Here is a 24659-nt window from a genome sequence, read left to right as displayed (position 1 = left end):
GCTCTGATTGGTCCTGAGGGCTGTGACGTCAGAGGGGCTCACTGTGACTCTGCAGAACTGAGTTTAACACAAAGACAGAGACAAGATCTGAACATGCACCAGGACGATGTCCAACATGGACCAAAAGACAGACACAAGATCTGAACATGCACCAGGACAATGTCCAACATGGACCCAGAGACACAGAGACAGACAGAAAACCTGAACATGCACAAACCAAACTCAGACTGTAGGACTAAACAAGGACCCAAAGAGTCTAAATACAGACTTAATCCTGCACAAACACAATCCAAAAAAGGACCTGAGACCTACAGTCATTCTGGGAAAGAGATTAAACCTCTAAAATATCTATTAAACTGTCCACACATCACTGCATCAATCAGAACAGACACAAAGTCCAGTCCTGCAGATCAGGTCCAGACTAAGACCAGACCAAGACCAGACCAAGACCAGACCAAGACCAGACCAAGACCAGACCAAGACCAGACCAAGACCAGACCAAGACCTGGAGATGGTTTCTGCTCATTTCTCGTGTTTTTATTGTGTTATCATTTGACATTATGTTTTAGGAGAAACCTGCCACAGTGATCTTCAGTCCTGGTTTAGTCCTGGTTCAGTCCTGGTTCAGTCCTGGTTTAATCCTGGTTTAGTCCTGGTTTAGTCCTGGTTTAATCCTGGTTTAGTCCTGGTTTAGACCTGGTTTAGTTCTGGTTCAGTCCTGGTTCAGTCCTGGTTCAGTCCTGGTTCAGTCCTGGTTTAGTCCTGGTTTAGTCCTGATTTACTGAATGATTCCTGTCCTGTGATGCGTTCATGTTCCCGTTAATCCCGGCGTTCTGTGTTAGGTCATCTCCGGTAAAACTTTTGTTTGGATGTTGATTTTTCCAGACGATGATCGGAACCACCACAGGGTCTAAACAGGACTAACCCAGGACTAAACCAGGAATAACCCAGGACTAAACCAGGACTAAACCAGGACTAAACCAGGACTAAACCAGGACTAAACCGGGTCTAAACCGGGACTGAACCAGGACTAAACCAGGACTAAACCGGGTCTAAACCGGGACTGAACCAGGACTAAACCAGGACTAAACCAGGACTAAACCAGGTCTAAACCAGGACTAAACCAGGACTAAACCAGGACTAAACCAGGACTAAACCAGGACTAAACTAGGACTAAACCAGGACTAAACTAGGACTAAACCAGGACTAAACCAAAACTAAACCAGAACTAAACCAGGACTAAACCAGGACTAAACAGGGACTAAATGGGATTAAATTAAGATTTAAACTAGGACTAACCCTGCACTAAAACCAGGACTTAATCTGGATTAAAACAGAACTAAAATAAAACCAACCCTGGACTGAAACCAGGATTTAATCCAGATTGAAACAGAACTAAAATAAAACCAAAACCAGGTACAAACCGGGTCCAAACTGCGTCTAAACCAGAACAAAACCAGGACTAACCCAGGACAAGGCCTCACTGCGGAACATCTCATCCCATTAGAACAGAGTTAAAGCTCCACTGCGGGACATTTCACCCCGTCAGAACAGTCACAGAGAACAAAGACTCTGTAGATTTAAAGATGAAACTATAGATTGTAGTTAACGTGAGCGCACATGGCTCTGTGTTTATGTCTCTGTAAATAATGACCTCAGAGCAGAGGTGCATTCTGGGAAACGTAGGTTACATCACAAAGAGCTGGAAAGTATTGATGTGAAAATGTTCTGGATATAAAACGTTACACAACACTTCTCAGATGCCCTCCCGTCCTCCTGTAGTGTGTCAGATGCCCTCCCGTCCTCCTGTAGTGTGTCAGATGCCCTCCCATCCTCCTGTAGTGTCAGATGCCCTCCCGTCCTCCTGCAGATGTGTCAGATGCCCTCCCGTCCTCTTGCAGATGTGTCAGATGCCCTCCCGTCCTCCTGCAGATGTGTCAGATACCCTCCCGTCCTCCTGTAGTGTGTCAGATGCCCTCCCGTCCTCCTGTAGTGTGTCAGATGCCCTTCCACATGCTGTGGTGTTGATCAGGGAAAAACATTTGTGGATTTGACTAGAGATTTGTTATAAAAACACCAGAGAATGTGAGTGAATCCAGCGTCTTTACTCTAAGCTCTTATGGACCGAGGGACAGATAAGATACGAGGTGGAGCTTTATAAACTCACTATGGAGAAATTCACTTTTAAAGGCGTCTCTTAAAGTCCGAGAGCGAGAACATTTTCACCAAAACAGGCAAAAAATGTTCTAATCTGTCTGATGTCGTAGTTTCAGAAGAAATCTCCAAACTCCTGATCCACAAATGTTTAATCTTCTCAATATTTGCTTAGGATTCGCTCCACAAACGCGTCATATTCATTTTACGGCTTCATTTCATTTAATTTGACGACAATCTGACAGTTAAACAATAAATTCCACCAGATTAAAGGGCCCAGATTACTCTATTTTCTGATCTATGTTATTTTTTGTCATCACAAAACAGACCTGGAGTTGTGCTTTTTGTTTCATTCGCACATGTTTAACTCACAAAACCTGCAGATTTAAACATAGAGCTCTTGTGTCAAACTGAAAACGCTCTGTTCCACCTTGTGATGTCATCATGTGGTGATACAGGAAGTGCTCCGATGTGTTTTTAAACTCCACACACCTTCATTTCTAGAATCATTTGGATCATTTCATTCAATCTGTACTGGAGTAAAGACAAACCTCCATCACATTAGAACAAGGTTAAAGCCCCACTACGGGACATTTCATCACATTAGAATCCATTAAAGCACATTAAAGCCCCACTGCGGGAAATTCTCTGACAAATCTGCCGAAATTCATTCAATCTCAACCGAACAAAAGTAGTAAAAGGCAGGTGTTAACGTGAAAAATACATGACATAACAAGGCGGCTGAGTTCTTCTCTTAAATGGAAAACACTCTGTTCCACTTTGTGATGTCATCATGTGGTGTTACAGGAAGTGCTCCACTGTGTTTTTAAATTCCATATGTCGTCACTAGAATCATTTGGATCATTTCAGCTTCTGGAATTGCCAATCTTCTACACCTAAAGATTCAACTGTTTAAAGCTGCTTTTAATCTTTAATTATTATGAGTGTTGATTTTAAATGTTTGTATATATATATATATTTTTTTATTGTTCTTCTATGTAAAGTGTCTTTGAGTATCTTGAAAAGCGCTACATAAATAAAATTTATTATTATTATTATTATTATTATTCTACTGAACTAAAAGTAAAAGTCGCTGTTAACTTGAAAACTACCACTTGATGACATCACAAGGTGGAACAGAGCGTTTTGAGGTTTGGAGATGTAACAGACTAATAATAAAGTGTGACTCAAACATGTGTGAATGAAACAAAACACAACTCCAGGTCTGTTTTTTGAGGAGGTAAAGACATTATAACATGATTTAAAGCTACAAGAGTCATTTCTGTGAAATAAATGACCTTTTAAACTAATCTGTTTTCCTCGTTTTAAAGTCTGTCCCTGATCTTGTGTTTTGAGCGCGGTGCGTTCGAGTGTCTGTGAGATGCTCCGTTCAGAGCAGAGCCAGCTGTGTCCTGTTACATAACTCTGAGTTTGATAAATGTAGTGAGTCCATTTACAACGACTGGAACAAAACACAAACTGACGCACGACTCGGCGCTCGACACGTCACAGAGGAATCAAGACTTATATACACCAGTATACACCTCTATTCGCCTGACCCTCTCCTCTAACCCTCTGACCCTCTCCTCTGCCCCTCTCCTCTAACCCTCTGCCCCTCTCCTCTGCCCCTCTCCTCTGACCCTCTCCTCTAACCCTCTGACCCTCTCCTCTGCACCTCTGTCCCTCTCCTCTGACCCTCTCCTCTAACCCTCTCCTCTGCACCTCTGTCCCTCTCCTCTAACCCTCTGACCCTCTCCTCTGACCCTCTCCTCTGCACCTCTGCCCCTCTGCCCCTCTCCTCTGCCCCTCTCCTCTGACCCTCTCACACAGACTCTCTTCACTTCGTGTTTCACTACAGCCGTAAATTTCCTGTAGTAACTTATTTTTGGTCCAAACCTTAATCCTAAAATATATGACTTTTCCCTGTTCTGTGTTTTACTGCAAAACCTGATCCAAACCAGAACTAAACCAGGTCCAAACCTGAACTAAACCAGGTCCAAACCAGAACTAAACCAGGTCCAAACCAGGTCCAAACCAGAACTAAACCAGGTCCAAACCAGAAATCATCCAGGTCCAAACCAGAACTAAACCAGGTCCAGACCAGAACTAAACCAGGATTAAAGAGGACCAAAACAAGACTGAATAAGAGCTAAATAAGATCTAAACCAGGACTGAACCAGGACTAAACCAGGACTGAACCAGGTCTACATCAGGTCCCTTATTTCTCTCTGTTCTTAAACTTTATATTTATGACTTTGTTCCCGTCGAATGAATCTCAAAATCCTCCAAAAAGTGTTTCTGAGAATTTAGTGACACAAAGTTACGTAACTTTTGGATTGAAAAAGAGATGAAAGAAAACAGAGAAACAGAGAGAGAGAGAGAGAGAGGAGTGAGAGAAAGAGAAGGACAAAGAGAAGAAGGGGGTGAGAGAAGGATGGATAGAGAGAGAGAAGGAATAGAGAAAGACAGAGAGATAGAGAGAGAAGATAGATAGTGCGAGAAAGGAGGGACAGATAGATAGAGAAAAGGAGGGATAGAGAGAGGGAAAAAGGAGGGATAGAGAGGAGGGATAGAGAGAAAGAGAGAAAGGAGGGATAGAGAGAGAGGAGGGATAGTGAGAAAGGAGGGATGGAGAGAGAAAAGGAGATATAGAGAGAAAGAGAAAAGGAGGGATAGAGAGAGAAAATGAGGGATAGAGAAAAAGAGAAAGAAGGGATGGAGAGAGAGAAAAGGAGGGACAGAGAGAAAGGAGGGATGGACAGAGAGAAAAAGGGATACAGAGAGAAAAAGAGAAAAACGAGCAATGGAGAGAGAATGAGGGATAGGGTGTGAGGGATGGATTAAAGTGACATCCCTTCAAAATAAAAGCATAATAATAATAATGATACAGGGACTTTTATTCTGAAAACATTTTAATAAATACTACGTGTTTTTTTCCATCAAAACGTGTTAAACATCTGGACAGGCACTTTCTATGTGACACGAGGTTTACAAACAAACAAACAAACCAACCAACCAGCGTCAAATGGAAATATTAACACCAAAATGAAAATAAAATAAAAATAAACCCACAACCAAGACATAAAATCCACTTTAAACATTTACATGATTATCTCGTTCTGCCACAGCACGGTGCAAACAGTGAGGAGTTTAAAGAGGGGGTATTTTACTTCTGTGGGGTATGAGCGTGAGGGATGTAGGGTTGTGGGCGGAGCCTTGTACAAACTCGTACTGCTGAATGTAAAGATGGTTTGAATGGGGCCTGGATGTGTGTGGATGACGTCTAAACCTCTCCAGGCTGTTTTTGATGAGGGAAAAGACTTATAACGTGGTAAAAACCTAAAATAAATCCTTTCTGCACAATACCCCCTCTTTAACAGTTTTTCTTTGGTTAAAAATGATTTCTCACTTGACTTCATGTGCGGTGCTCAGGTTTAATATCAGACAGTGTGGGTTTGGCGTCCTCTGGTGGATGAACATGGACATTACAGCGTCAAGAAAGTTTAGGTGATTTTGTGAAGAGAATAAAAACAACAGACACTATACAAGGTCTAAACCAGGACTAAACCAGGACTAAACCAGGACTAAACCAGGACTAAACTAGAGAGTAAATGAGGGACTAAAGGTCTAAACCAGGACTAAACCAGGTCTTAAGTAGTGTCTAAATCAGAGATGGAACCAAGTCAAAATCCCAGATTTAACCAGGATTAAACCCGATCTAAACCTGGACTAAACCAGAACTAAACCAAGTCTAAACTAGGACTAAACCAGGACTAAACCAAGACTAAACCAGGACTAGACCAGGACTAAAACAGGATTAAACCAGGACTAAACCAGAACTAAATCAGATCTAAACCAGAATTAAAGAGGGACTGAACCTGAGTCTAAACCAGGTCTAAACTAGGACTAAACCAGGACTAAACCAGGTCTAATGCAGGACTGAACCTGGGTCTAAACCCGATCTAAACCAGGACTCAACCAAGACTAAACTAGGACTAAGCAAGGATAAAACCAGGACTAAACCAGTTTAAAGCAGGACCGAAACGACGACTGAACCTGGGTCTAAACCAGGACTAAACCAGGACTAAACCAAGACTAAACAAGACTAAACCAGGTCTAAACCAGGTCTAAACCAGGTCTAAACCAGGTCTAAACCAGGTCTAAACCAGGTCTAAACCAGGTCTAAACCAGGTCTAAACCAGGTCTAAACCAGGTCTAAACCAGGTCTAAACCAGGACTTAATATTGTGAAACGATTGAAAAACTTTACCATTTTAAAGTTCATGAAATCAAATGTTCTTAAAAACTATACACACATTTAGAAAAGTTCAGTCCCAACCCTGTTTACGCAAAACGCACAAACACTAACACACAAAAACAGAGAAGTTAAATGGTTAAATAGTTTGCATCACAGTGGAGACCAGTTTGAAAAAGTCAATTTGATGTATTTTTAAAGGGCCAGTATTACGCCATTTTCAGATCTAAGTTATAACGTTGTTTCCTCATCACAGATTTAACAACGTGGCTTGAAAACTATCACTTCATGACATCACAAGGTGCAACGGAGCACTTTGGAGATGTGGACAGACGAATAATAAAAGGATTACTCAAACAAAACACAACAGGTGTGTTTTTGATGAGGTAACAGCATTAAACCTGTAACTAAAAGCTCACACGAGTCAATTATGCGTAACAAAGGACCTTTAAGTAGAGTAAAATTGACAAAAAAAAATAAAAAATTAAAATCTAGGTATAACAAGTTCTCCTCAAATGTATAAAAACTGGTGATTGGAGTTTTCAGGAGTTCAAAATGTCGTCCAGTGGTGTAGTCTGGTCTGGGATTAACGTTTGCCAGTTAAATCCAGACTAATATCGCAACCAAACGCAACCGTCCAATCAGATTTGTTTATTTCAGCGACGCACATGAAACGAAGGCTCTCATTGGCCACGAATCATTTACAAAAAAATGACATTTCTCTCACCTCAGATTAACGGAGTTCTGCAGAAGTCCACGTTTTTTCAGCGATATTTTTGTCTTTTTTCCTCGTGAGCGGCCATGTTTGTTTTGATACGGATGGACCACGCCTGCTGCTGACTGGCTGAACCGCCTGTCAATCCTCCATGCCCCCGTCTGAACTCGGGGAGATTTATCGGTGAACGGACTCGTCTTCAGAAAATACTGGAGCAAAATAAATCCCATTTGTTTGTCGATTTTGTGATTCCCAAAAGAAATCTATTGAAAATATTGCAAAAAAAAAAAAAAGGGAAAGTGAAATGATTTTGCTGCTAAGACTAAAGTTTAATTAAGGTAAATCCATGCTCAGACTACACCACTGTTCTCCATCTTTGTCGGAAAAGAGTCAGTACTTTACAAACACCAGGACGACCTCACGTGCCCCAGATGCCCTCCGTCAGGTGAACAGCAGAACGTGTAACCCGGACGCCCTCTCACAGGCCCTCCCCGAATGCTTTAACCCGGATGCCCTCCCGCGGCACCTCAGATGAGCGTCACCTGCAGGTCGCCCGGAGGCAGCTCCATCTCTTCGCGGCTGCGTCGTTTCCACGGCGACTGCTCCGTCACTCGCTCGTCGCCGAGGGGATGGTGTCTGGGAGCGACAGACGGCAGCGCGGTCTCCTCGGTAACAGCCCCAGGAAGTGTCCCGGGTCCGGAGTGGGCGGGGTCAGGAGCGTGGGATTCTGGGGGTTGGAGTTGAAGGTAGAACGTGGAGGAGGAGTCAGAGTCCTGAGAGAAACAGGAAGTACAGGGTCAGGACAGGAAGTGAGCTCACACAGCGGGGGATCAAGGGAAATGGAGGCAGAGGAACTTGAAGTTAAAAAAAAAAACATGATTCATGATGTTACTGAGAATGACATGGATGAAATTTAGAGAATGTACATCCAAAAAGGCGGGGTCTATTTGGGGAAAATGAAAGCAACACTGCGTAACTTTCTAGAGGTGGCACCTTACATGGATGATTCCATCGAAACAGAAAGTTAAAACCATATTTCAGAACTGTCTCCATGGAGGTAGATTCATTTTGTGCCATAAAGTGGAATATTATAGCCAAAGAAACTATATTTCCATGGAAACAATTGGGATACGAGTCAGGTTTGTGGAGATGCAAGCCCGCTCACAATAAGGATGCATGTTTTTCAGTGTAACATCCAAAAAACACCCCAAAAACACCCAAAAAACATGCTTTTACAGTGAATAAGACCCCATTGAGACACAGGGAGGGCATCTGACACACAGAGCCTCAAATGTAACGTTGGCCAATATAAATACTTCATGTTATAATCTGAGAAACGTACAAAAAAGTGCTGGTGCGTCTGCTTGGAAACAGGAAGTGTATTCATAAAAGAAGGGCTGTGATTGGCGGAGGAGCGGCGTTGGGCGGGGGCTCAGTTTGTGAAGGTTAAAAATTCACCGTCGCACCTCACTCTCTGCAGAGGAAGAACAGAAGAGGGGAAAGAGGGAAGGAGGGAAGGAGAGAGGGAGAGAGACAGAGGAGGGAGTGAGAGAGACAAAGCACACGTGGGGTTAGAACACAGACGGGTTAATGACGTCACAGCTGTACTTACAAATAAAAGCAGAGCGTGAAGAAAGAAAAAGGTAAAACAGTGACGAGGACAGATCTGCTGTGACATGGGACTCACTCTTTTTGTGGTTGCGAGTTCAAATCCAGGGTTTTAATCATTTTTACATGTCATGAGGCACAAATTAGTACTGTCAAATACTTTTTTTACTTTTTAAAAACTTTTTTCTCTGTCTGTCTCTCTGTCTGCCTCTCTCTGTCTGTCTGTCTCTCTGGCTGTCTGTCTGTCTCTCTCTCTGTCTGTCTCTGTCTCTCTCTCTGTCTGTCTCTGTCTGTCTGTCTGTCTCTCTCTCTCTGTCTGTCTCTCTGTCCGTCTCTCTCGCCGTCTGTGTCTCTCTCTCTCTCTCTGTCTGTCTCTCTCTGTCTGTCTCCCTCTCTCTCTCTCTGTCTCTCTCTCTCTCTCTGTCTCTCTCTCTCTGTCTGTCTGTCTCGCTCTCTCTCTCTGTCTGTGTCTGTCTCTCTCTCTCTCTGTCTGTCTCTGTCTATCTCTCTCTGTCTGTCTCTCTGTCTGTCTGTCTCTCTCTCTGTCTGTCTGTCTCTCTCCGTCTCTGTCTGTCTCTCTCTGTCTCTGTCAAATAGTTTTTAAGATACAAAACAGATTTAAACGACACATTTTCATGTGCTCATAATGCTATTTGAGAGGGACTCGTTTAACACAAAAAACAAGATTGTGCTAAAGAAAAGCTCAGATTAAAGTCTATTTTGAGTAACAGACCTTCAGACAGAGCAGTGCCCACAGTTAGCATCACACCCCCAGGGAATGTTGATAAAATCCGTGGCATTGTAAAGTGTAAAGATCATTTCTATTTTGAGTTTAAAAACTGTTAGTTAAACTGTAATGGTGGGAAAATGGAGGTTGTGATGGACATGAGTTTTATTTTGAAAAGGTGAGAGATGCTCTTATTGTGAAGAGGTTTAATTTGGAGGAGTTACGCTCTTATTTTGGTGGGACCTACGTGGAGAGGAGGCTGCAGAAAGGAGTGTACCTCTCCAAACACGGAGTGGACAGACGTCGGGTCTGTCGGATCTGAAAACCAAACTTCACCGTCAAACAAAAAACTAAAATGACTAAAAACTGTAAAGTTCAGGAGCCGTGGAGCCTCGTGTGGAAAAGTGAGTCACGTACAGAACTAGAAGATCGTCCTGGTCCTCGCTGAGCCACGATCGCTCCAGAGATGGCCTTAATCCAACTGTGCATGTCCTCTGGACTGTCAGCCTGAAAGAGAGCAGAGGATCAGAGGAGGGGTCAGAGGAGCTGAGGGCCAGAGGAGCAGAGGGTCAGAGGAGGGGTCAGAGGAGCAGAGGAGAGGGGCAGAGGAGAGGGTCAGAGGAGGGGTCAGAGGAGCAGAGGGTCAGAGGAGCAGAGGAGCAGAAGGTCAGAGGAGGAGAAGGTCAGAAGAGCAGAAGGTCAGAGGAGCAGAGGGTCAGAGGAGGGGTCAGAGGAGGAGAGGGTCAGAGGAGGAGAGGAGAGGGTCAGAGGAGCAGAGGGTCAGAGGAGCAGAGGAGAGGGTCAGAAGAGCAGAGGGTCAGAGGAGGGGTCAGAGGAGAGGGTCAGAAGAGCAGAGGGTCAGAGGAGCAGAGGGCCAGAAGAGCAGAGGAGAGGGTCAGAGGAGCAGAGGGTCAGAGGAGCAGAGGGTCAGAGGAGCGGAGCAGAGGGTCAGAGGAGCAGAGGAGCGGGTTAGAAGAGCAGAGGGTCAGAGAAGCAGGGGGTCAGAGGAGCAGGGGGGTCAGAGGAGCAGGGGGGTCAGAGGAGCAGGGGGGTCAGAGGAGCAGGGGGGTCAGAGGAGCAGGGGGTCAGAGGAGCAGAGGAGGGGTCAGAGGAGCAGAGGAGGGGTCAGAGGAGCAGAGGGTCAGAGGAGCAGAGGAGAGGGTCAGGGGGGCAGAGGGTCAGAGGAGTGGTCAGGAGCAGAGGAGAGGGTCAGAGGAGCAGAGGGGCAGAGGATGGGTCAGAGGAGCAGAGGAGAGGGTCAGAGGAGCAGAGGATCGGAGGACGGGTCAGAGGAGCAGAGGAGAGGGTCAGAGGAGCAGAGGATCGGAGGACGGGTCAGAGGAGGGGTCAGAGGAGCAGAGCAGAGGGTCAGAGGAGCAGAGGGTCAGAGGATGGGTCAGAGGAGCAGAGGAGAGGGTCAGAGGAGCAGAGGAGAGGGTCAGAGGAGCAGAGGGTAAGAGGAGGGGTCAGAGGAGCAGAGGAGAGGGTCAGAGGAGCAGAGGAGAGGGTCAGAAGAGCAGAGGGTCAGAGGAGCAGAGGGCCAGAGGAGCGGGTCAGAAGAGCAGAGGGTCAGAGGAGCAGAGGATCGGAGGAGGGGTCGGAGGAGGGGTCAGAGGAGGGGTCAGAGGAGCAGAGCAGAGGGTCAGAGGAGCAGAGGGTCAGAGGATGGGTCAGAGGAGCAGAGGAGAGGGTCAGAGGAGCAGAGGGTCAGAGGAGCAGAGGGTCAGACCTGTACGTAGAAAGTCCTGTAGCTGGTGACTAACTCAAACAGATTGTCTCTCATCATTGGTTCACTGTAGAACATGAATCACACATTTAGATCATATTTATTATCACTGATGTCATTCTGCCCCAGTCCCAAACACACCTCTGTTTACACTCCTGAACTTTGTGAATCTCTTTTAACGGAATCATCCTCAACGGCTCCCGGTCCTGAAACAAACCCCCCAAAAATAATCAATTAATTATAATATCTGTGTAAGTCTATCCACATGAAACAAAAACTGACACAAAGTTCAACGTCTTCAAGTTTGTGGAGCTGATCCCAGACAAATAGTGAGAAGGTTCAACATTAGCGGATCAGAAGTTTGTAGATTTCTTTAAAAACAGTGAATCTCCCACATAGTCATTTAGGCCCTGCCCTCATCATCAGATTCTGGGACATGAACACAACTGTTACTGATCACATGAATAAGAGCTGAGTTTTGGATATGAAAGTGAGTCTCTGTGAGTCTCTGTGAGTCTCTGTGAGTCTCTGTGAGTCTCTGTGAGTCTCTGTGAGTCTCTGTGAGTCTCTGTGAGTCTCTGTGAGTCTCTGTGAGTCTCTGTGAGTCTCTGTGAGTCTCTGTGAGTCTCTGTGAGTCTCTGTGAGTCTCTGTGAGTCTCTGTGAGTCTCTGTGAGTCTCTGTGAGTCTCTGTGACCCTGCCGTGTGTCTCTCTCCGTGTGTCTCTCTCCGTGTGTCTCTCTCCGTGTGTCTCTCTCTGTCTCTCCGTGTGTCTCTCCGTGTGTCTCTCCGTGTGTCTCTCCGTGTGTCTCTCCGTGTGTCTCTCCGTGTGTCTCTCCGTGTGTCTCTCTGTGTGTCTCTCCGTCTCCGTGTGATCACATTGTCCGTGCAGGTACAGCTCTTGTTGTGTGAGGTACAGGCAGAGACAGGCCCACTGAGGTATTCAGAACACGCAGCTGTTTCCAATGAACAGGACTGTGAATGACTACAACTAAAACTACTGCTGCTCCTACTACTACAACTCCTACTCCTACTCCCACTCCCTTTACTGCTACAACTACTGCTGCTTTTACTACTACAGGTACTACAACTAATTCTGCAAACGTTACTGCTACTACAAACACATATAACTCACCAGAACTGACACTACTGCAAATAATCAGTAATACTACAAATACACAAACCTACTACTGCTACTGCTGATAATAATACTAATACTGCTAGTGGTACTGCTACTCTTACTAACACAAATGACTCACCCAAACTGATTACTACACCAAATAATCAGTAATTCTTAAGTACACAAACCTCCCTACTACTTAAACATGAGATGAGATCAGAATGTGACCACCTTTAACAAATACACTGTCATATCTTTCTGTTTTCTTTTGTAAAACTCTCACCAGGTCAGATTTGAAGTAACTCAGAGCGTTTTCATCGAGCAGGAAGTAGCGCCTCTTCCACGTCTTCATCTGCACAAAACAAAAGCGGGAGACAGTACTTTAAAACTGATAATTAGTACATTAAACAAGTTAAAGAGGGAGCATTTTACATCTGTGGGGTATTAACTGTTAACACATTACATATTTCACGTTACCCTTTATTGTCCAGCCCTCCCTTTGCTCCCCGTGCTAAGTCACCCCCCCCTTCAGAGCGCCATCACGTCGTCGTTTGTCCAGTACGTTTGCAGAATTGTCGTATAGAAGCGCGAACGACATAGTTTTCAAGTTAAACAGCTCCTTTTACGTTTAGTTCTGTAGAGATTAGCGATTCCACGAGCACTTCCTGTATTACCGCATGATGACATCACAAAGTGGGAGTGTTTCAGAGAAGAACGCAGCCTAAATACGCAGGGTCTGTGTGTTAAACATGTACGAATGAAACAAAACACAGCTCCAGGTCTGTTTGTGATGAGGAAACGACATTAGAACATAAGTCGAGCCCTTTAAAGAAAATACAGAACCAAAAAGCCCATTGTGTTCTGCGTCCTGATTGGCTGAGGGACTGTAGACCATTGTCCATCAGTCTGCTCCGTGCCGTGTCTCCTGTACAGTCCAGAATGTGTTCAGACAAATTTACATAAACGTTGGATCGGTGGAAAAAGACACTACAGCAGAACGATCAGAAGAACTGTGAAAGTCGCTATTAATCATTTCTTATGTGTCCAAGGTCGTAGATCAGAGGTGCCCAAACTTTTTTTTAATCGAGGGCCACATCTCAAAACATATTCGAAGCGGAGGGTCACAGAAACAGAAATAGTTTAATTTACTGTTAAAAGTGCTGCCTATGATCAGTTGGGCCGGTTCAGCAGGAGGACTGAGGGCCAATAAAAACTGGTCTGAGGGCCGCATTTGGTCCCAGGGCCATAGTTTGGACACTCCTGTCGTAGGTTCATCATTAAAATTAAATGTGTTACAGTATTTCTAAAAGCTGTAATTTTTATTTACAGCTTAGGAAAATGTTTAACAAATATTTGGGGCTGAAAACAGGTCTTGATCTTGTTTCATTCTATACTTATTTTTTTAAATCTACGATGGTTTGAACTTTGAGAGTGTTTAAACGAGAGAAATGTGAGAAAATGTTAATACCTGTGTGAGAAAAGTGTATAAAGTGTGTGGTGAGGAGTTTTACAGACAAAAACAGAGAGAATAAATGTAAAAAAATAAAGCTGATACTCTGGGATTTCGCCTATTGTGGGTTATTTTTAGATCTTGTAACTGTTCGATAACTGTGAGAGTCCTGAGAGAGTCTATAATGTGTTCGTCCGTCTGATTCGACAGTAAACAGTTAAATGAGTCTCACCACAGCTCCCTGTTTGACGCAGAACCCAGACTTCACGATCTGCTCCTGGGCTCCTCTCGACAAAAAGTACGGCAGCTGTGACTGGGGCTTCCTCTTATCGCCACCGTTATGTCCCTCGCTCTGCTCCTGAAAACAAAGGGAATATTTGTACAACTACTACTCCTACTACTACTATGAGCACAACTGGCGTCTGAATTTTCCGTCAGAGCAAATTTGAGCAGGAATCAAAGCTCGTTGAGGCCCAGCTGCGACAGAGATACTTCCTCTGGATGCAGACACTGAGAGGTTTTCTCAAGCCCCTGAAGAAGAAAAACTTTGTGGTTTGTGTGAGTTGGAGAAGTGGAAAGTGAAGCTCATTTTTTGTTGTATTGCTCATTTAGAAATCCTTTATTTGATGAAATGTTCACCCCTGATATGTTCTGGTGTAATGACGACAACAAGATGAAATGGTTGTTTAATTCTAATGTTTGTAATTTGGCTTCATTTCTCTGTAAAATCTGGAAGAAGTTTGATTAAATGAGTCTTTGGTGTTTGTGTCACGTCTGGAAACTGGCCCAATGTATTTTATTGTATTTTGTTAATGGTGTTTCATAAGAATATTAAAGGTCATTTTTGTATGAACACATAATGACACAATAAAATTCATTCATTCATTCACTACTACTACTGCTACTACTACTACTACTACTACTACTACTACTACTACTACTACTACTACTACTACTACTACTACTACTACTACTACTACTACTACTACTACTACTACTACTACTACTACTACTACTACAGCTGAGACTGAGGCTTCCTTGATTCTGACCCTCTGTGAGATAATATTTATACTTTTACTACTGCAGCTACTACTACTAGTCGTACTACTATTGTTGCTACAACTACTACTAATACGACCACTATCGATAATACTACTACTAATACTGCAACTACTACCACGACTGATGCTGCTACTACTATTAATAAAAACACTTCAACAAAATACTAGAGACTTATCACAGTTTTACTTTGATGAAACTCACACCTGTTTTCACATCAGAACAATCAAAACTAAACGACTCGTGAGAACTGAACAAACAAAGAACTGATACTGAACTGAGACTAAAACTGTGATACTGTGAGCTCCCTGCGTTTGACCCATCCTCCAAAGGCTAAACCTGCGTTTGACTCATCCTTTTAAGGCTACACCTGCATTTGACTCATCCTCCAAAGGCTAAACCTGCATTTGACCCATCCATCATCCGTGTATCTGGGTTAAACGTGTCAGGAGTACCTCGCTAAATCCTTCTTTAGATCTGAGCTAAAATTCAACTGTAGAATTCACTCTTGCTGTGTCAAAATGCAGATTTGTTGATCAAGTTTATGGTTAATATTTCTGTAATTACTAGTCAAATAACTACTCCTACTCCTACTACTACTACTACTCCTCCTACTACTACTACTACTCCTAAAGTTCTTTCAGTAGTGACTAAACCATAGATACACATCTGTCCTCCATCCTCTTTAACAGTGAAACAGTGGAGTATCTCTGAGTACTTCCTGGTTCATCACATTCCTGAACACGTCTGCACCTGCTTTCATTTCAGTATTCTACTTCTACTTCTACTAATACTGCAACAAATACTTCTCAAATTTTTTCATCTACTGTGGTGTGTCTCTCTCTCACCTGGAGTCAGTAGTAGTAGTCGTAGTAGTGAGTGTAGTAGTGTGAAAGTGCTGTGTGTATGAGTTTTGGAGGTGTTCAGAGGGGCCGATGGCACAGATTGGCAGCCTCACTTCTGTCACTCTGACTTAAGGCGGCTGTGGCTGCAGTAGTAACTTACCACCACAGAGTATGAAGAGTACGTTGAGCATGGAGAGACTGGGTAATGACACAGTGTAGTACTCTGGGCAGTACTAGACCTGTATGTACCTGTGTGGCAGTGATGATGGGGACTCCTCCGATTATTTCTGTTTTTGTTGACACTTGTTTAGCTGCTCCCAACAGTTCAGCTCCTCCAGGGGGCGCCGGACCGTCCCCCGACTTCGGCACCTGTAATGAAATAAACATTAATTATTTTTTCAGATCTTCAAATACATTTTCTCTCTGGTAAAGAATGTAATTTGAATGGTCAATGTTAGAAACTGTAGTGTGTAAAAGCTGCTAACCCTGGAGTTCAAACTTCTACAAACTTGTTCTGAAATACCTGAGATTCTTGAGTTTAAAGTTGAGATGTGAATGTTCCTGGACAGGTGGACAGGTTTAACATGTGCTAATCTCATGGTAGCACTTGTTTATTTAGCACTGATTTGTTAGCTTTAGCTGCAGCCTGAGGGTAAAACTACGGACCAGGATCAGGTCAAATACTGATCCAGACTTTAACTATAAAGTCCTGAATCTGGCCCCGTTTAAGTCCAGTTTTTTTTTGTCCAGTTTGAATTCTGTCTTAGTCACAGTTTATTGCTTATTTACTCCTTGTTTATGACTCGTTCATTCCAGTTTTAGTCATGGTTTAGCCCTGATTTAGTCCTGGTTCAGCCCTGGTCCAGACCCGGTTTGGTCCTTGTCTTGTCCTGGTTCAGTCCTGGTTCAGGCCTAGTCTAGTCCTGGTCTAATCCTGGTTCAGCTCTGATTCGGTCCTGGTCTAGCTCTGGTTCGATTCTGGTCTGGTCCGGTCCCGGTCTAGTCCCGGTCTAGTCCCGGTCCAGTCCCGGTCCAGTCCCGGTCCAGTCCCGGTCCAGTCCTGGTTTAGTCCAGGTTTAGTCTTGATTCAGTCCTGGTCTAGTCTTGATTCAGTCCTGGTCCAGACCCGGTTTAGTCCTAGTCTAGTCCTGGTTTAGCCCTGGTTCAGTCCTGGTTCAGTCCTGGTCCAGTCCTGGTCTAGTCCTGGTCCACAGACTCACAGTGATTTTTGTGGCGTTGTTCAGCACAGAGATCCACTCCACCAGGTCCTGCTGGTCGTTGGCCTGGAGGTAGAACTTCCTCATTCCAGCGTTTATGACTGAAACAAACCCCAGAGATAAGACTTGATTCATTCAAACCTAAACACAGAATCACAGAGGTTTTTCAGACGAACGGATGCTCTTCTGAAACACGACAGATGAACTTTACACAATCGATATCGTGACTTTTGGACGTGCTTAAGTCAAATTTAACAGAAATGACTGGAACTTTGACACAATAAACCCCTGTGTGTGAACTCAGGTCACTGTACAACTTCCTCTGCGATTCATAAACAACCGGACGCAGCGCTACAACAAGCCAAGAGGGACAAAAGAGCGGAAGAAACTAGGAAGTACAGCAGGAAGTCAGAGAGGAAGCAGGAAGTAAACACAGGAAGTACAGGAAAACTCACCGAAACAGAACTCAGCCTTTGGACGCAGTTTGGTGGCATCGCTCACCTGCAAAAAGACAAAGAGGTGAGGCAAACTGAGGGATCCAAATGGGTTTTAAGAGTTGTTTAAAGCTCCACTATGTAACTTTTCTGATGGGAAAGTGTATGCCTCCTGCTTGTTTCCATGGAAATGTAATTGCTCTGATTGGAATGACCCACCATATGTTATTAAACTTATATTTTTATATTTCTCCATGAAGACAAGTAGTTATAAGAAGTTACAGACCAAGTTACAGGTCCGATCTGTGGAGAGGCGAGCCCCGTCAAAGTAAGAATACATCTTTTTCAATTCATTTTTTAGCAATAAAATCACCTGTACTTGAATAAATGCAAATATAGAAATGTTTAATGGCATACTGAGGTACATTCGGGGCAAAGCAATAGCATCTCCATGGAGACAAAAAGTTACAGACCAAGTTAAAGGTCAGAGCTGTGGAGAGGCGAGCCAATTTATGGTAAGGATGCACATTTTTCAATTCATTTTTGTAATAAAAACACCTGTACTTGAGTAAATGCAAATATAGAACTGTTTAAAGGAATACTGTGGGACATTCCAGGCAAAGCAATAGCATCTCCATGTAAACAAGAAGGTGATCAAGTTACAGACCAAGTTAAAGGTCAGATCTGTGGAGAAATTACCCCTGTCAAAGTAAAAATGTATGTTTTTAAATACATTTTTCAGCAATAAAAACACCTGTACTTGAGCTAATGCAAATATAGACATGTTTAATGGCATACTGTGGGACATTCCAGGCAAAGCAATAGCATCTCCATGGAGACAAGAAGTTACAGACCAAGTTAAAGGTCAGATCTGTGGAGAAACGACCCCAGTCAAAGTAAAAATGTATGTTTTTCAATGCATTTACTCAAGAACATGTGTTTTTATTGCTGAAAAATATAAATATAGAAATGTTTAATGGCATATTGTGGGACATTCCAGGCAAAGCAATGGCATCTCCATGGAGACAGCAAGTTACAGACCAAGTTAAAGGTCAGATCTGTGGAGAGGCGAGCCAACTGACAGTAAGAATGCATGTTTTTCAATTAATTTTTCAGCATTAATGTAATGGAATCGAACATCTCCATGGAGACAAGCAGATCTAAAATTACATCCTCAGTTTCCTCAAAAGTTAAATTCCAGTAATGTAATTTTAACAGACTAACCATGAACTGTGACGGTTGCATAACTCAAACTGGACAAATGATTAGAGTGACCTGAAGTGACCCTAAGACTGACCATAGAGATGTAGGACAGGTTCAGGGCTCCCACGGGCTCCGCTCCTTTGGGAAGATTCTGGAAAAACAAAAAAACAAAAAACATGACAAACACTAGATAGGAGAATAATCGGTAACAAAATTCTAGAAACAGAAACAGCAATTGATGAAAAAAAGGCAAAAAAACACCCCAAAAACATCAGATTTCTCATGTATGAATCAAGCCATTTCATTTCGTTTAAATAGTAGTAATAGTATTAGTATTAGTAGTAGCACCTGTGGGTTATCCATGTACCAGAGCAGTTTTCCCTGCCCCGGGTCGAGGACAAAGTATCGTCTGTAGAAACGTCCGCTGTGTTCCTGCTCCTCGATGTCCAGGAACCCACAGATCCGGTTCAGGCGGTCCACGTACGGCATGGTGAGTCCAGGGAGGAGACGAGGGAGGAGACGGGAAAACCAGGAGTGGACCCACACGAGGAGAGAGGAGCAGAGGAGCAGAGGAGGAGAGAGCCGGGCTGGTTCTGGTGCCTGGTCTGAACTGGGCCTGGTCCTGGTGCTGGTGAACCCGGAGTGGAGAGACCCAGGAGCGAGCAGAGCGACTGCAGAGAAGGAAATAGACCTAGGACAGGACAGGACAGGAGAGGAGAATCGATCTGGTTCTGGTCCTGGCCTGGTTTTTATTCTGATTCAGGTCCTCGTCTGGTCCCCGGTCCTGGTTCTGGTTCTGTTGAGCCCACAGAGGAGAGACCCCGCCTGGGGCCCCACGCTGAAAGGACAGAGGAGAGGAAGGAGAGGTTACAGGTGTGTATGGGTAATTGTTTGGGTCAAAATTATGAGAATTTTAAACACAAATCCAAGAATCCCATGTATTTCAGAATATTGTAGAAGTTTAAACTAGAGAGTTAGCAGCTTTTACACAGAATAAAACTCTCTCGGGACACAGGGAGGGCATCTGACACACTAACTTCAACTCTCAAAATGATCATATTGCACATTTTTTCCCGCCTTTGTTTACTGCTAATTGCGACAACTCAACACACATCACTTCTGGTTCTGGTTGTGCAAATCTTTGTCACGTGCCACTTGAACAAACATTCCTACGTCATTTTTAGAATATGTCAAAAAAGGGCGTCGACCCAACGCAACTGACGAGGATTACACCATCAATATGATGTACTGCACCTCCTTTTAGTTATTTCAGACCCAGAGCTCGGTGTAAATTAAACGTTAGAAGGAACTCGTGAAATTACAAAGCTAAAAACCACATGAGGAAGCTGCATTGTCAGGACTGAACTGTAATTATAATGACTACAAATAAACCGGGGGCTGATTTATGTGAGAATTACTGCTGTCACCACACTACTTTTTCACTCGGAGTAATGGTAGTAGAAGTTGTAGAAGTAGTAGTAGTCCCTGTGGGTTATCCATGTACAAAAACACTGATTATAGTACTAGTAACAGTACTGGCAGTAGTTGTAGAAGAAGTAGTAGTAGTCCCTGTGGGTTATCCATGTACAAAAACACTGATTATAGTACTAGTAGTAGTTGTAGAGTATCTAGTTTCAATACTATATTTGTTCGATCGTTTAATGCGAGTAATTTGATCCTTTTGTGTGACTGATCTAATCGTTTAATGTGAGTAATTTGATCGTTTAGTGTGACTGGTGCACATGTGTCAAACTCAAGGCCCGCGGGCTAAATATGGCCCTCCACATCATTTTATGTGGCCCTCGACAGGGTAAATTAAAAGGTATGATGGTCTTAAAACGTCATTTTACCAGAAGATACACAGTTACACAGCCATATTGTTACATCTAGGTAAATTCATATGCGATATTTGTAACTTGAATAAGCAAAAAATACAGAAAAATACGTTTTTGAGGGCCGCATTTGGCCCCGGGGCCATAGTTTGGACAGCCCTGGTTTAGAGTGACTGATCTGATCGTTTAGTGTGACTGATCTGATAACCCCAGAGCTCTGTATTGTTATTATTGTCTCTGTGAACTGTATAATTATGATGACACATAAGTCACATCCTCATTACTGTCACAAGTCTTTGTCAAAATAACTTCCAGGATTGTTCAGTGTCGTCTTTTCAGTCTAACATCACCGTGACCTTTATCTTAAAAAAACACAACTACTAATAATAGACGAGGCATAGTACTGAACTGATATGGGGTTATTGTTATTATTCAAATATTAGCACTGCACTTTATATCACAGAAATATTAATAAAACAAAAATGGTGGCAGAAATACTCAATTTTGTGAAGTAAAAGTACAAATAGTGGAACCAAAAAAAAAAAAACCTCAAGTAAAAGTAAAAGTATCGCATAGAAAAAGCGACTTAAGTGAAAGTATTTTAAGTATCTATTTCAAAATGTTCTTAAAGAGTAAAACGTAAAAGGTTTTATAAGGCTTCAAATGTAGTTTTTTAATGTTTTTTAGCTGTTTTTATTTCAATATTTTTGTTAGCACAAATTATTAACATGTTAAAACCTACAATACCTACAATTACTTTTCTACTTTTACTTTGTTACGTTCCACCACTGTATGAGAATAATCCACATGGCAAAAAAGTAAATATACTGCACTAAGGATCTTCGTCTGAGAGAGACAGATTTTACACATAACTGTCTGTATTAGCTTTGTTTTAGTTTGTAAAGTTTCAATTTTGAGACATATTTGACTAATACTTGGCAGTAACGTCACGCTGGAGGTGTTCAACATGTATGTGGAATATTCAGGAGTTACCATGGCGACGCAAAGCACATATTAGCAAACACAGCTGAATAAGTTTTTCCAGATTGGCTGAAAACCCAAGACAAAACCAAAAAAATTGATTTAACCAGCACATTTTCAGGAGCCTGTGACCAAACCGAGCATTCGTGATTCTGTTTAGGAATTTGACTTTCAACAAAAATGCGAGTGACTAACTGAAAAAAAACTGTTGGCTAACGTTAGCTAGCTTGCGACTGTAATGCTATTTGACAGGGCCGACTTGTTTCACAGCAAAAATCAGCGAATCACCTGTAGTTCCAGCTGAGTCAGTTCTTTCTGGTCAGATTGTGTTAAAAAAAAAAGCCTAATTTGAGTAACAAGGCTGCAGACAGAGCAGTGCCTTCAGTTAGCATCACAGTCCCGTCAGCTGCAAAGTATCAATAAATGAAGGAATATGCATTTTTTGATTTAATTTAACTTGACGCATGCTAAAAATGATAAATAATGTCATCAAATATAGGATTTTTCCCTCATATTATACATTTTATGAACCTCATTAACCTTAATAAACCACAAAATAATAAAACTCTTCAAAATTTACAAAAATAACAGTCCTACTTTATCGATGTTTCAGCAGAACTCTATCTTTGGGTCTTCTTCTTTGGGCGGCTTCCACTAAAAAGTCGGCCTAAATTTCAATTTGTGTAAACAACCATTTCATTTCAGGCAGTATTAATATCCTCAAAATAAAACAAGCAAATACAAAAAAAAATAAAAAAAAAAATAATAATAATAATAATAATAATAATAATCTTATTAAAGTTGAACTGTGTAACTTCAGTATGCAGTTATTATTGTGTTTCCTGGAAGTTCCACAGTATGGCATTAAACACATGTATCTCCAGTGTTGGGAAGAGTATTGCTGCATACTCTATTACACGGTCCAATCAGAGTACTGCATTCTGAATACTTAGCATACTGTACTTTTACACCGAGATAGGATTAAAAACAGCTGTGCGTTTGTTTCACTATTTGTTCTGTATTTTCTGTCACTAAATGGAGAAAAAATACATAAAAATCACACCTGCCTCACCACAAAAGCATTTTTTTTTTCCAGTTTTGTCACTTATTCTGTGCAATTTGAAGCTGAAATGTTGTGACCAGGTACTGCAATGTGTAACTTTGATTTTAGAAAAGTAACTGTACTTTGAATACCACCGAATCAAAAAAGTAACTGTACTCTGAATACCACCGAATCAAAAAAAGTAACTGTACTTTGAATACCACCAAATCAAAAAAGTAACTGTACTCTGAATACCACCAGATCAAAAAAAGTAACTGTACTCTGAATACAACCAAATCAAGAAGTAAGTGTACTCTGAATACCACTAGATCAAGATGTACCTGTACGCCACAAACAGTAACTGTACTCTGAATACAACCAAATAAAAAAAGTAACTGCACTTCTCAAAAAGTAACTGTACTCTGAATACCACCAAATTCAAAAGTTACTGTACTCTGAATACCACCGAATCAAAAAAGTAACTGTACTCCTCAAAAAGTAACTGTACTCTGAATACCACCAGATCAAATAGTAAATGTACTCCAAATACCACAAAATATGAAAAGGAACTGTACTCTGAATACCACCAGATCAAAAAGTAACTGTACTCCTCAAATAGCAACTGTACTCTGCATACCACCAAATCAAAAAAGTAATTAACTGTACTCCTCAAAAAGTAACTGTACTCTAAATACCCCCAAATCCAACAGTACTCAGTAAGTACTCTGAATAGACCTGTGTATTCTGACACATAGTAACAGCGGACAACCAGACCAAGTTACAACTCAGATCTGTGGAGAGGCGAGCAGGCTAGCAGTCAGAATGTAGCTTATGTCTTTCAATGTGTTTCCAAGCAGTACACACATCTGCAACTGAAATGTAGGGCAGATATTACACATTTAATGCTTTACTGTGGAACATTAGCCCTGTCAGATTGTGTATATTGCGACACCATGGCAACTCTATGTAAATAACTGCATTTAATCCTATAGAAATGTACTTTTGCATTAGATGTGCTGTTAAAAGCGCAGTATATTCCATGTTGTTAGCTAAATTAGCCTGTTAGCTTCCTGTCCACAGCGCTAAACAGCCGTTATTTTTTAACCATTTTCGAACTGTTGTCTCGGTTAATCAGTAATTCATCCACATTTTAACGCTCCAGGCCCGACACTCAGCCTTTCCCGCGTGTGCCCTCCCTTCGCTTCGCTAAACTTGGCATTTTGCAGTGGTTTTTTGCGGGTTTTGTGCTGTTTTTGGGTCGGATTAGAGGTTCGGGAAGGTTCGGAAGGGCTCGCGCGGCGGGTTCGGCTGCGTTCGGCTGTTCTCGGAGCTCGTACTCACGCTGTTCGGCTCAATTCGGCTCAGTTCGGCTCAGTTCGGTCCAGAGGCTTCAGCGGCTGTTCGGAGCGTGAAAAAAAGTCAAGTGATGAAAATGACGCAGAGACATCCGTTTTGCACTGGCGCAGTAAAGTGTGGGCGAGACCTGGAAGTATCTGAACAGAGGTGGTATTTGACACGTGCACTACTTACATTTACTTCAGCCACATTTTAAAGAAATTGTATTTTTCAGAGTACTTTTCAAGCAGTAATATTTTTATTAATGTGACTGTACTCTTACTTCTTCAGATATGATTAAATTAGTCTCATTTTTTGTGTTTAAATACCAGCTTTTGTGCATTATTTCATGTTTTGTCCGTCACATTACATTCATTTCAAAATATAAATCAGATGTTACGTCCCGACAGTTAATCTTTAAGTTACTTTTACTTGAGTACCAGTAGGACTTTTTCCAAATACTTATTTTACTCTTACTTGGGTACTTTCTTGGACAACTGTACTACCATAGTTGGTGCAGGCACATAGGGACAAATGTAAAATCCTCCTGTTTAGCTGTGTGTCAGATGCCCTACCATCCTCGCATTTCCTTGTGTGTCAGATGCCCTCCCTCTCCTCACTCCCTGTGTGTCAGATGCCCTCCCTGTGTGTCAGATGCCCTCCCTGTGTGACAGATGCCCTCCCTGTGTGACAGATGCCCTCCCTGTGTGTGTCAGATGCCCTCCCTGTGTGTGTCAGATGCCCTCTCTCTGAGTCAAATGCCCTCCCTCTCCTCTCTCCCTGCGTGTCAGATGCCCTCTCTCTGTGTTAGATGCCCTCCCTGTGTGTCAGATGCCCTCCCTGTGTGACAGATGCCCTCCCTGTGTGTGTCAGATGCCCTCCCTGTGTGTCAGATGCCCTCCCTGTGTGTCAGATGCCCTCCCTGTGTGACAGATGCCCTCCCTGTGTGTCAGATGCCC

The 24659-nt window shown here is 42.7% G+C and overlaps 1 protein-coding gene across 4 annotated transcripts; it reads right to left on the bottom strand.

The window, feature by feature from the left end:
- Window positions 1-5055: 5055 nt before the first annotated feature.
- plekha1b (pleckstrin homology domain containing, family A (phosphoinositide binding specific) member 1b) lies at window positions 5056-23799 on the bottom strand. Of its 4 annotated transcripts, none has more exons than XM_033985076.2 (13): window positions 23707-23799; window positions 18859-19348; window positions 18605-18661; window positions 17329-17374; window positions 16877-16974; window positions 15906-16025; window positions 13985-14110; window positions 12586-12654; window positions 11326-11390; window positions 11188-11251; window positions 9876-9965; window positions 9706-9776; window positions 5091-7896 (listed from the first exon to the last, which is right to left on the bottom strand). In XM_033985076.2, the coding sequence occupies exons 2-13, from the start codon at window positions 18997-18999 to the stop codon at window positions 7731-7733; spliced, it is 1113 nt and encodes a 370-aa protein (XP_033840967.1). In that variant the 5' UTR covers window positions 19000-19348; window positions 23707-23799; the 3' UTR covers window positions 5091-7730. The 4 variants fall into 4 exon arrangements, 3 of the variants coding, with proteins under 3 accessions (XP_033840966.1, XP_033840967.1, XP_055085557.1); XR_004542779.2 differs by lacking the exon at window positions 9706-9776 and adding an exon at window positions 8466-8597 and having other exon boundaries at window positions 7762-7896; XM_055229582.1 differs by lacking the exon at window positions 5091-7896 and adding an exon at window positions 8468-8597.
- Between the last annotated feature and the right edge of the window lie 860 nt (window positions 23800-24659).

Source organism: Periophthalmus magnuspinnatus, chromosome 19 (genome assembly GCF_009829125.3).
Source record: "Periophthalmus magnuspinnatus isolate fPerMag1 chromosome 19, fPerMag1.2.pri, whole genome shotgun sequence".
NCBI lineage: Eukaryota > Metazoa > Chordata > Actinopteri > Gobiiformes > Gobiidae > Periophthalmus > Periophthalmus magnuspinnatus.
Note: the sequence above shows the minus strand (reverse complement) of the source record. Positions and strands in the feature narration are given on the sequence as shown.